The 12,818-nt window shown below is 48.2% G+C and overlaps 1 protein-coding gene across 1 annotated transcript in view; it reads right to left on the bottom strand.

Moving 5' to 3' along the window:
- EPOR (erythropoietin receptor) overlaps nucleotides 1–888 on the bottom strand; it is a 34,307-nt gene extending 33,419 nt beyond the window's left edge. Inside the window, exon 1 of the mRNA XM_075346577.1 lies at nucleotides 542–888. Within this exon, the coding sequence (XP_075202692.1) occupies nucleotides 542–692 (151 nt within the window). The 5' untranslated portion in view covers nucleotides 693–888. The remainder of the gene's footprint in view (nucleotides 1–541) is intronic.
- Between the last annotated feature and the right edge of the window lie 11,930 nt (nucleotides 889–12,818).

The raw sequence follows: 12,818 nt of genomic DNA, 5'->3' as shown, positions 1-12,818 counted from the left end.
CTATCGATTATTTTCCCCACTGTATACTGTACATCACATAGCACAAAATAAGGCCAAACCATGGCAGATTTACTGTCACAGCTCTAGGCCGGGAAAAAAAAACCAAAAGCTACTGAAAAAGTCAAAACTTCAGTCCCTTCTTCAAAAAAGAAAAAAAAAGCGTTCTATATGGCAAGGTCAATTTGGAATAAAAAAAATTAGGATTCTCACAAAGCAGCGATACAAAAATACATTTATCAAATACCAAAACATAAAAAATACCCGCTGCGTAAATTATTTATGTGAAGGCATTAAAGTTAATTTTCAACTTATTTGGTTGCAAAAAAATACATGTACCGTGAGCAAAAAATAAAACCTGCATTTAAGGACTGATAATAAGGCTGCGTTCACACATTGCATTTTTTATGCTGATATTAAAAAGCAATGCTATGGGTGTAACTTGAAAGAGGCAAAAGAAGCACATTTGGTGGTGCAAAGGGTAAACAACTGAACTCTCCAATAAAGAGTGCAATCATGGTGGGATGAACAGTGAAGCACTCACCGTTATACAGAAGAGAGGCCAGCGTGGTATCATCGTACTCCGTCCCGATGCACAGTGCCATCCACATGCCCAAAAACAGGCAACTACAGTAAAGTGCCCGGGGCTTTCTGGCCATATTTTTGGCATAGCATGCACCCGTCCAGCTGGGCATGTTGTCCTCTCGGTGGCTCACATGTATTTTCCCTGCGGCATTAGCCCATCTCCCCCTGAATGCATTGTTGTAGGACGTGTGCCCGCTGGTGCTTGTAGCCCTCGGTACATGCGTGTTTTCGGTGGCTCTGTCTCTGCTGTGTGTGACACGGTTTCTGTTTCTGATTATTGAGGCGAGATGTCCTCTGCAGTGTGAGATAAGGCCGGCTGTGTACGAGGGATTGATACGGGAACAGTACAGTTATGTGACAGACTGTATTTCTGTGGTTTGTAATTTAGAGATCACTTAAAGGGGACGGGAACCTTCAAGAGAAATCTAACCCTTTCCTTATAAAAAGTTCCTCCATTTTTCTTAGAAGGGATGATCATTTTTGATTTATGTTGCCCTGGTTGGTCCTCGGTGGAAGCCGGTCCTCACCTCTATACCCACCATACTGGGGACACTTACTAGGCCCCACGTTGTCATGGTGTCACATGAGGCCTAGAAACTAGTAATCCAACCACATGAAGAGTGCTGACAAGCTTGACGGAAGATCTTTTTTCACAAATCTTGAACTTAGGCTTCGAAGAAACTGACCCTACTAATTTGTGCAAGATCGGTTGACAGTCTAATGAGTAGGGGGGTCTCCTGAGTCTCCCCTAACAGATGATTAATGGGATGATTTGATTTCAATGGCCGATCATTTTGAGTCTCTCTCATGCACATTGGTCCTGTGTATGGGGGGATATGGTTGTCTAATGTGTATGGGGGTCTTTATACTATAGGTGTAGCACCCAGGGATATGGGGTACTCAGTCCCGGGCAGTAACAAATGGGAATGTTGCTCTGGTGGCCGGTGCCCTATTCCGTACCCTGGGCCCCTTTTGTAATGGGGGTATTTACAGGGGAGTTGAGTTTTTGTCATGTGACGCCACCTGCGGATTGCGGTTAAGGATGGAGAACTGCCGCTGCTGAATGTGGGTACTCCCAGGGCTTGTGGTAGTAGCAGCTATGTTGGTAGGCCCTCCGCAAGTAGGGCTGTGCCTGGGGGATGTAAGGGGGCAATAACGGAGACCACACCGGGTTGTCTTTAACAGTCTCTACTCATTGTGGACCCAGGGGTTGCTAGTTCAGGTTCCTTGGAGAACCAGTGCCAATGTAGTGACCCAGGTTGCTCTGTCCCCGGCACTCTCAGATGATTGGGTCCCCGTAGCATGGAGCGTTTGGGGGCCCCGACTGTCCCTTTTGGGGTACAGTCTCCTTCTCTGTACGGCGGGCAGTGCGGACCCTGTGGGAAGGTAAGTGTCCGAACCCCGATCCTAGTTTACTGCTGATGCCCCTTGGATTTTTCGGCTTAGTGAAGTCCGTGAAGGAGTCCTCACCGGGCAGGTATTCATCAAACCATTTGAAACTGACGCTTGACCTAGGGCCCTGTGCCCCGTGCAAGCTCCGGTCCCAGCGGTATCTCCGGTACCCTTCCTGGCGATTTCTCTTCTGTGCCCCAGGGGTCACCGTTACACGGACCCAGCTCAGGCACGTCCGAGCACCTCTCCTGTGTGTTACTCGACTCACCACTCACTACCGACCCCCTGACCCCTCCCACCAGGCTGGCTGTACCCAGGGATTCATTCCCATGGCGACCATCCCCTTGCATGGTTAACCCTCTATGGCGAGTGTGGAGTGGAGAACTAGGATTTTGGTTGTGTTTTGATGGAATCGGCAGTGGTACTCCAGGTCCCAGGGGGTAGGTCCTGCATCCCCAAGAGGATGCAGTTCCCTGTCGTGCCCTGAGGGTCTCAGTGGCGCTACATAAGAGTGACTTGTGTACTTTACGACATGAGCACACAACATGTTTTTCAGGCGCATCCTTAAGAGACGAATCAAAACAGCTGCAAAAAGTGAACAAACTGCGCAGCAATGTAAAATTGTCAATACCGGACACATGTTAATTCTTTTTTCAGGGGTTCGAAACCATGAAGCGATTAAAACAAGTAGCGTGTTCATTGAAAAATGCTGAAAATTCCTGAAACCGGTCAGTTCAGCTGCCATAAATGTGTTAGGAGAGTTTTCCATCAGGATCTGTTTCAGAGAAAAGACCTGCACCATCTTTTTTTTCCAGCCAGACGAATGATGAACTAAAAAAAGCTACTCAAGCGGACACCAAAGTGGATTTCCCATAGAAATTAATAGGAATAGTTTTCGAAGCACTTTAGGAGTAGGGCTTTGTAGAGGATACGCTCAAAAAAACTTGAAAAAAAACCCTTCGAGTGAACATTACATAACCTTATGTTCCGCAGTAACTTATTGTTCTGGCTAATTAGAAATCTACAGTGTTTCCCCAAAAATAGTAATCTGTTTTATATTATTTTTTGCCCCGGAAAAAAGCGTTAGGCCTTATTCTTGGTGTAGGGCTTATTCCTGGGAAAATACGCTAGGGCTTATTTTTGAAGTAGGGCTTAATCCTGGGGAAAAACAGGTTGGGGGTAAGTTTACCTCCCGAAAAGGAAGAACCTCCCCCCCAACCTACGACAGTGATATCATGTCTGTGTCGCTCCCGGGTCCTCCTGCAATCCTCGGCAGGTGCTTCCAGCAGGTGTTCTCCACAGCGGTCCTCCCCTGCTTCCGGCCAGCACAAACACGCACATCAGATCGCACATGCACACACATCAGATCGGACATACACACACACACACACACATATATACACAACATCCAGTAATACCGTATTGATTCCAGCCGGCAGTGGGACCTGGGACTCAGTGAAGCGTGAGGGCCTGCGGTGAACGAATGGAGAACCCTTTGGTGGAACACATCGATGCGTTAAACCGCAGGCCTCACGTTCCATTGCGTCCCAGGTCCCCGAAGCAGTGTGGTATCACCATATGTGTGTGTGTGTATGTGGGTGTGCCTTCCACCGTAGGTCCTCCGTTTCGGGGTCTGGTGAGTATGATTGCGGAGTTTTCTCTCTTCTTTCTTCTCTCTTTTGTGGGTGTCCGCTTTCTATAGTGGTGTCCTGCAGTATTCTTTAACTTTTTTAGCTGCATGGACACTTCATTATTGAACCGCAACTAGGACTTATTTTTAGGGTAGGGCTTATATTTAAGCCTCACTTCGAAAAGGTTGAAAATTCCTGCTAGGGCTTATTTTCGGGGAAACACAGTATTACCTTTATAAGTCCTAAAGGCTAAAATCAACTGGCTGAATAAAGGAACTGTGTTAGGCCTGATTTTGACATGGTTGCCATCCGAGTGTTCACTCCTTATTTTTTACTATTCCATTCACAAGAATAGTTTCTTCTGTCCGTAAAAAGACCCAGAATAAGACATGTCTCCATCTTTCTATGTGGACCGTCGGAATAGTCCCATAGAATATAAGGCCACGTGCACACATTGAGTATTTAGGTAGTTTTTACCTCAGTATTTGTAGCCAAACCAGGAGTGGAACAATCATAAAAACACAAGCACCACTTTTGCATTTCTTACCCACTCCTGGTTTTGGCCACAAATACTGTGGTAAATAACTCACCAAATACTCAACATGTGCATATGGCCTATTGTGTCCATGTAGAAACTCTGTGCATGGAGTAGTGAAGGGATTAAGACCGCACTGTTGAGGTTATGGATCACACAGATTATTTGAAAGTAATTTTATTCTACGCGTTTCATAGGCTATGCCTCCTTCTTCAGGATACATTACAAATATACCTATATGTGTGAATTATCCTGAAGAAGGAGACATAGCCTACGAAACGCGTAGAATAATTTGTAATTTATCCTGAAGAAGGAGGCATAGCCTGCGAAACGCATAGAATAAAATTACATTCAAATAATCTGTGTGATCCATGACCTCAGAAGCGCGGTCTTAATCCCTTCACTCCTCCATTATCTTCCTCACGGGGACTGCTGTGGCCAAGGATTTGTAAGTGACTGTGGTGGTTGTGACTGTTCACAACCTATCCAGGTGAGCAATTCCCTGTTTGTCCTTCTTTATCCCACAAGGCTAAGACCCCATGTTGCACCCAGGGGCGGATTAAGGGTAACCAGGGCCCCGGGCTGTTCAGGCTCTGTGGGCCCCCCATCCCTACACAGGTCATGTGACAGGTCCATCATCATACACCTGAAACAGATCATTTCTGAAAAATAGTTGCCAAAGCTATAACCTAAAAAGCGTCCAATCACTAAACAGTGCTCAAACGCATGTGAACGCTGGCATGCTGATAAACAAGATCCTGTTTGGCCAGAAACAAGCCTGGCGTGATCAGTCTCTCCTCTCCCCCCTCTTCTCTCTCTCTCTTTTCCTCTCTCTTCCTCTCTGCTCTCTCTTCCTCTCTGCTCTCTCCTCCTCTATTCTCCTATCTTCTGCTCTCTTCCCTCTCCTCTCTACTCTCTTCCCTCTCCTCTCTACTCTCTTCCCTCTCCTCTCTGCTCTCTCCTCTCCTCTCTCCTCTCTCCTCTGTCTCTCTCCTCTCCTCCCTCTCCTCTCTGTCTCTCTCCTCTGTCTCTCTCCTCTGTCTCTCTCCTCCTCTCTCTTTTGCCCCCAGCTGCGTCTGAATTTCCAGTCTGTCACGTTCAGTTCCCCTCACTCCCGATCACATGACTCCAATGCCCACCCATGAACGTCAAGTGACAGGATCCTGTAAAATAACACATGCGTTTTTATTTGCAAAAACAGGATCCGCTTTTGCAGCAAAAAATCGTTCATGAGGCATGTTAAAAAAACGTAGTGTGAAAGCCGCCTAACCATACTAGGCTTTTTTTAAGACAAAAAAACCTCTCTCTCTCTAAAAGGCTGCTTTCACGCTAGGATTTTTTAACAAAACAACACCCCCCCCTCCACAAATAATAAAACAAAACAGGCATCACCTAACATTTATCACCCTAATAATCCTCTATACAAAGCCCCTTGCTCCACGCTGCAGATCCTCACTTATTTCACCTCCTCCAATAGCGACAGTAAACACCGATCAGTGATTGCACTGGACGAGGAAGCACCGCCCCTTCCGGTCACATGATCACCTCACAGCAGCAAGTACATTCTAGCCTGGCCACAGGGGATTTCTACCGCTCCGCAACTGATACTGCACAGCAGGAATCACATCGCTCACGGACCACCGCTGATAATAGATGAGGGCAATCTGAGCAAGGGCCCCCTGGAGCCTCGGGCCCCGGGCGGTAGCCCAGATTGCCCTCATTATAATCCGCCTATGGTTGCACCTCTTGCATTTTCTTTGTGTAGAAATGTGACGCCCCTGGACTATTCAGGTCGTCACAGGGTACTGCACACTCTCTTTCTTTAGTGCGGTATTCAAATACCTCATAGTTCTGGGTCCCCATCTTACAGTGCTGCCCCTAACAGCAAATCAAATTCTAGATACACCCTGCACCAGACACACCAGTGGGCGGCTTGAGCGGAATAGGATCGCTCACCTAGGGGTCAGGGAGGGGAGGTGAAGAAGTAGTGAAGAGGAGTAGTGAAGTGGAGGAGGAAGGGAGCAGTGACTCCAAGAAGAAGCTGTCTAGGTTGCAGACAGTGGTCTGGACCTAGAGGAGTCGGACCCCCGGTCACAGGGGATTGAGGCAAGGTGCCTGGACCTGTCAAAGAGGACAGTCAGCAGCCTGGTCCTATCACCGGTCCGGGACCAAAGGCACGGCGGGGTACACGGACCCTGGGTCGGGGAAAAGCTTCAGGCAACCTGGTAATTAACCTGCGGAGAACAGAGCCTTTATGGACCTTTTCCACTCGCTCCAGAATCGGGGCACTAGCGCAACGAGGGGGATAGGGTCTTCCATACAAGCAGCCCACTAAAATCCCAAGTGTGAGCCTTGAGAGCAGGCTCCCACACTTAGCCACAGTGGGGAGCGGAGCCCGGCAAGTTTCAGACTACTGGGCCACTACGGTGAATTTAAACTTTGTGCCAGGAGGCAGGTCACGGATCACCAGGCAGCATTGCAGGGGACCGAACCCAGACGAGCTCCCCCTTGAGAAGCAGCAGCACCCAGAGACTTGGTTTACCCGGTTGTCAGCGTCTGCTAATTGGCTGAGTGAGTACCTGAGGGATCTCCCCCTTCACGGCACCCAGTATCATCATCCAGAGTCCTGGGGCCTGCCCCTACCCGTGGAGGACAACGACACCTTGCTGCCCCAGTCCATCACCCCAGGTACTCCCAACGGCAGCCACGGTATTACCAGTTACCACACACCATGGGTGGCGTCACGAACTATAACTCCCCTGTAAATATTCCCCCTTTTACTTTAGAGTGTGGCCCCTAAGCCCCCGGGTCCGGAGACCCTCGAGCCACGAAAGGACACTACCCCTGGATCCGAGCGGTTCGATCCGCTGCTGGGGCGGCACAGAAACTCCGAGCAGTCAACAACAACCACTTATTTACAAATCAGGACTTAAGGGGCTCAAAAAGTGTCTACTGTCTACACAAACCATGGGAGTCTTTTCTGATCTTCTTAAAGTTCCCCAAGTAGTGAGCTGCAGACCCCTGATTTGGTAAATTGGGGTTAATTTAGAATAAATACTATCAAGAAAATGTCAGACCCCAGTGGTCATGTTTGAGTAACCTGGTTGCTTGGTGTGGGCAATAAGACCGATCTTAAAGCGGGCTTTACACGTTGCAACATCGGTAACGATATATCGTCGGGGTCACGTCGTTAGTGATGCACATCCGGCGCCGTTACCGACATCGCAGCGTGTAAACCCTAGGAGCAACGATCACCCTTCATAAAAACGTCAAAATTCGTTGATCGGTGACACGTCACTCCTTTCCTTAATATCGTTACTACTGCAGGTACGATGTTGTTTGTTGTTCCTGCAGCAGCACACATCGCTATGTGTGACACCGCAGGAACGACAAACATCTCCTTACCTGCGTCCACCGGCAATGAGGAAGGAAGGAGGTGGGCGGGATGTTATGTCCCGCTCATCTCCGCCCCTCTGCTTCTATTGGCCAGCCGCTTAGTGACGTCGCTGTGATGTCGAACGCACCTCCCCCTTGAAGGAGGGATTGTTCGGTGGTCACAGCGACGTCGACGTTCAGGTATGTGCGTATGAAGCTGCCGTAGCGATAATGTTTGCTACGGCAGCGATCACCAGATATCGCATGTACAACGGGGGCGGGTGTTATCGCGCTCGACATCGCTAGCAATGTTGCAACGTGTAAAGCCCGCTTTAGTCAGTAGTGGAAGAGAACTCTACATGATATAAAAATGGGAGGTGCACACACCAGAAGATAAGGTGTAGGGAGAACGGCCCGGACGGTGCCCACTGTCCTCTTATCTGTCGCAGCAGACACCGTCCCTCCTAAGCTTCCTACACAATACTCCTGCCACCATGCTGATCACTGCCTGCACCACGCTTACATTGCCGTACGCTGGAGTAATACAGGAAAGCTGCCCCTTCCAGTGAACACTGATACATTTCCTGAGAAAGGCAGCACAGGACGTGTAGTGAAGACTAGACGGACATCAATATCTATCAGATTCCATAGAATGAGAAATGTTTCACGTCAGGAAGATAATCTCTATTTCCATAACCTTTTATAAGAATTAAATAGCTGGATGAAATACCGGCCTTCTGGATGCTACAAGCGTCCTCCGGTATAATATGCTGAATGTTGGGTGCACCATTAAACGTGTATCTCTCCTGAAGGGCAACTATGCTACAACGTGAACCTGCGGCGGTCACCTTTAGGGTACGTGCCCACGATCAGGACTCACTGCCTCCGGGACGTGGCGGGGCCTTGAGTCTCCACCGCAGAGAAACACAGGAGGCCGCAGATGCTCATGCCCACGATCAGGGTTCGGGGCGCTCCAGTTTCTTGCTTGTGTTCTCCCTACGGAGAACACTTGCGACTTTCCAGGAAAGAATTCACATGCTGCGGCTCAAGAACCCAAAACGCAGGTCAGTTTTTGCTGCAGGCTGTACACGCACAGTGGGCACGGGATTTCTATAAATCCCATCCACTGCGTTTGTACTGTACAATGCAGGGTTTTGGACGCAACAAAGACACGCAACATCCAAAATGCTGCAAATACTGATCGTGCAAAATCCACGACAAACATCTGCAGTCAATACGGCCCATATGCAGGTGGCCTAAGATCATAAAAAAAAACAAAACGCTGCGTTTTTCACCAAAATACGTAATAGAAACCTGTTTTGAGTATTGCATTTTTGCGGCATGTTTTTTTTTACAAGTTTTTGGTGCAGATTTGGAAAATTTGTATTAAGGCGTATTTAAGAAATTCTGCACTAAAAATAGTGCAACTTCATTTTGTAGGTGCAGGTACTCCATGAAGACTCGAAGAATAAAAGTGCACCCAAAAACGCGGTTCTACCACGTCTTTAAATGCACAGCGGGCAGCAGCTTTCATGGAATCACATCTGCTTTGCTTAAACTGTAGAACAATGCAGATTTTCTGCACAAAATAAAGCAAAGGAAAAAATCTGTGTTTCGGTATGTGGGAACATAGCCGCCATCAGGGCATTACAACCGTGACTCCTGTATGGGGCCCGGTGAGCAGAAGTCAGGAGGGGGGCCCGGCCGCTGACAGCTCGGACCCCTCCCCTTTCATTCCTCTGCTCATCGGGAGCCAGGGGGCGGGGCCGTTCAGATCACCACAATTCAGGGCCGCCATCAGGGCAATGAGGGGGGCCCGGGCCACTCATAGAGCGCTGCCCTCTCTCTTCCTGCTCTGCTCTGATCTATGTGATCGGTGCAGAGCAGGACAAGAAACTTACCAGAACGGAGGCTGTAGGAGCTTAGAAGGTGAAGGACCTTCTGCCCGAGTAAATTCAGGACCTGTCAGGTCATCTGACTAATCATATGTCTGATGATCACATGACCGGAAAGGTGAATTGGAAGGTCCTGTAGCTGTTCAATTGCTGCAGCCTCCGTGCAGGTCCCAGGGGCTCCTCTCTTGCTCTGCACCTATCAGGAACTCCAGGATGTTGTAATGTATAGTGTGTAAGTAAATGTGTCTGTTGTAGAGCTGTGTGTGAATATGTGCATGTAGTCTGCGTGTAGCGGAGCTGTTTGTGTCTATAGGTGCATGTAGTAGAGCTGTGTGTGTATATGTTCATATGTAGCGCACCTGAAGCCATCAGGGAGCTACAAGGTTCTGCATCCTCACCAGGATGCAGGGCCTACCCCCTAGGGTCCCAGAAGACCAGTGCCGGTCACAAACACTTCACAAAATCCCAGTTTTTCCCAATAATCCCCCATAGAATGGTACAAGGCTAGGGTTGGACCAATGGATGGCCGCCTAGAGGTAGAGCCACTAGTCCACTAGTTGACCAGGTGGGAGGGGCGGACTGTGGACAGACAGTCAATCTGAGGAGTGAGACGGTGAAGGTGGACAGGAGGAGGCACGCTAACTTAGAGTGAGCAGTAACCTGGTGCCCAGGAGAGTAGTTGCCGGTGGAGTACGGTGGAGTACTCCCGCAACTACGCACCAACGGAGTACAAGACCCTAGGACAAGCAGAAGCTCCAGGCAGGCCTCTTAACACCTGCACAGAGAGGGGACCATGAAGGACCTCACTGACTTTAAAAATCTGAGACTCAGTAGCAAAGGGAGAACCGGGGACAGGACCAGAGACTCCAACCCCACAGGGTTCACGCTACCGTCATACGGACAGAAGTGGGATAACCACCAGACGGGGACCCGCAGTTGCTCTACGCCACGGGGACCCACCAACCAGAGACAGGTGCAGGGGAAGAAGATACCAGATTACTAAACTGCCACTGGGACAAAGGGGACCTGAAGGTGAAACCAGCCAGCCTCGAGTGACCAGTTACCACCAGAAAAGTGAGTAAAGAACCAGTTGCACTGAACCCTTTGTGTGGACTACCTTCTTCCAACACCCGTCACATCATCTACCCTCTGAGGCCTGGACCTGCTTGCGGAGGGCCTACCATCCAGGCTGCCATCAAACACCAGCCCCAGTAGTGGACATTGTCATCTACATAGCTGCAACACCACAAGTGGCATCACGTGTGAACACTAACCTAATCCCCTGTAAATACTTCCCCTTTACAAAAAGGGCCCAGGCCCGTAACCGGACAACGCTCATCAAAGTGACATTCCCCAGATATACACTGCCCGGGACCGAGTACCCCATAACCTGGGTGTCACACATGTAGTACAACTGTGTGTGTCTGTGGGTGCATGTAGCAGAGCCGTGTATGTCTAAGGGCATGTAGCAGAGCTGTGTATGTCTAAGGGCATGTAGCAGAGCCATGTATGTCTATGGGCATGTAGCAGAGATTTATTACCTCCCTATTCTACCCTAGTACATACGTGGTCAAAATTTTTGGTACCCCTCGTTTAATGAAAGAAAAACCCACAATGGTCACAGAAATAACTGGAATCTGACAAAAGTAAAAATAAATTAAAAAAAAATCTAAGAAAATGAACAAATGAAGGTCAGACATTGCTGCTTTTCTGCTTCCACAGAATAAAAAAAAAAAATAAAACTCATGAAATCAGTCTGGACGGAAATGATGGTACCCCTGAAAATAATGTGACAAAAGGGACATTCTAAATCAAAGTATGTGCACTGATTAGCATCACAGGCGACTACAATCTTGTAATGAGTCAGTGGGCCTGTATATAGGGCTACAGATATTCAGTGTGCTGTTTGGTGACATGGTGTGTACAACACTCAACTTGGACCAGAGAAAGCGAAGGAAATAGTTGTCTCAGGAGATTAGAAAAAAAATTATAGACAAGCATGTTAAAAGTAAAGGTTATAAAACCATCTCCAAGCAGCTTGATGTTCCTGTGACTACAGTTGCGCATATTATACAGAAATTTAAGATCCATGGGACTGTAGCCAACCTCCCTGGACGTGGCCGCAGGAGGAAAATTGATGACAAATCAAAGAGACTGATAATACGTATGGTAACAAAAGAGCCCAGAAAAAAATGTCTAAAAAGATTAAAGGTGAACTTCAAGCACAAGGAACATCAGTGTCAGATCGCACCATCCGTCGTTGCTTGAGCCAAAGTGGACTTCATGAGAGACGACCAAGGAGGACACCATTGTTGAACAAAAATTATAAATAAAACAGACTGGAATTTGCCAAGCTACACTTTGACAAGCCACAAAGCTTCTGGGAGAATGTCCTATGGACAGATGAGACAAAAATTGAACTTTTTGGCAAGGCACATCAGCTCTATGTTTACAGATGGAAAAATGAAGCATATCAAGAAAAGAACACTATCCCTACTGTGAAACATGGAGGAAGCTCTGTTATGTTTTGGGGCTGCTTTGCTGCATCTGGCACAGGGTGTCTTGAATATGTGTAGGGTACAATGAAATCTCAAGACTATCAAGGGATTCTAGAGAGAAATGTGCTGCTCAGTGTCAGAAAGCTTGGTCTCAGTCGCAGGTCATGGGTCTTGCAACAGGATAATGACTCAAACACAGCTAAAAACACCCAAGAATGGCTAAGAGGAAAATATTGGACTATTCTGAAGTGGCCTTCTATGAGCCCTGACCTAAATCCTATTGAGCATCTTTGGAAAGAGCTGAAACATGCCGTCTGGAAAAGACCTTCACACACCAGACACCTGGAGCAGTTTGCTCTTGAGGAGCGGCCAAAATAGCTGTTGAGAGACGCAGCAGTCTCATTGATAGTTACAGGAATCGTTTGATTGCAGTGATGGCCTCAAAAAGTTGTGCAACAAAATATTAAGTTAAAGGGAACCTGTCACCAAAATTTTCGCTATTAAACTAAAAGAATCCCCTTCTGCAGCTCCTGGGCTGCAGTCTATAAGGGTTCATCTTGCTACTGGCCCTTTCAGACCTAAATAACAACTTTATAAAATATTACCTTTTGCTATGGTAATGAGGTTTGGTGGTCCCGGGGGCGGGCTGTATTTCGTCTGTTATCCCCCCTTCTACCGCTGTTCGCCGTCCCCCAGTGTTCATTTACATAGATGAGGCCGCCGCCCTCATGTTCTGCAGTGCTCCTGAAGTCTCGCGCATGCGCAGTGGCGCTCACGATTTGAAAACAGTGCTCAGTACCGCGATAGTGCCACTGTGCATGCGCGAGACTTCAATAGCACTGCAGAACATGAGGGGGACAGCGAACAGCGGCAGGAGGGGGAATAACTGACGAAATACAGCCTGTCCCCG

Source organism: Anomaloglossus baeobatrachus, chromosome 4 (assembly GCF_048569485.1).
Source record: "Anomaloglossus baeobatrachus isolate aAnoBae1 chromosome 4, aAnoBae1.hap1, whole genome shotgun sequence".
NCBI lineage: Eukaryota > Metazoa > Chordata > Amphibia > Anura > Aromobatidae > Anomaloglossus > Anomaloglossus baeobatrachus.
Note: the sequence above shows the minus strand (reverse complement) of the source record. Positions and strands in the feature narration are given on the sequence as shown.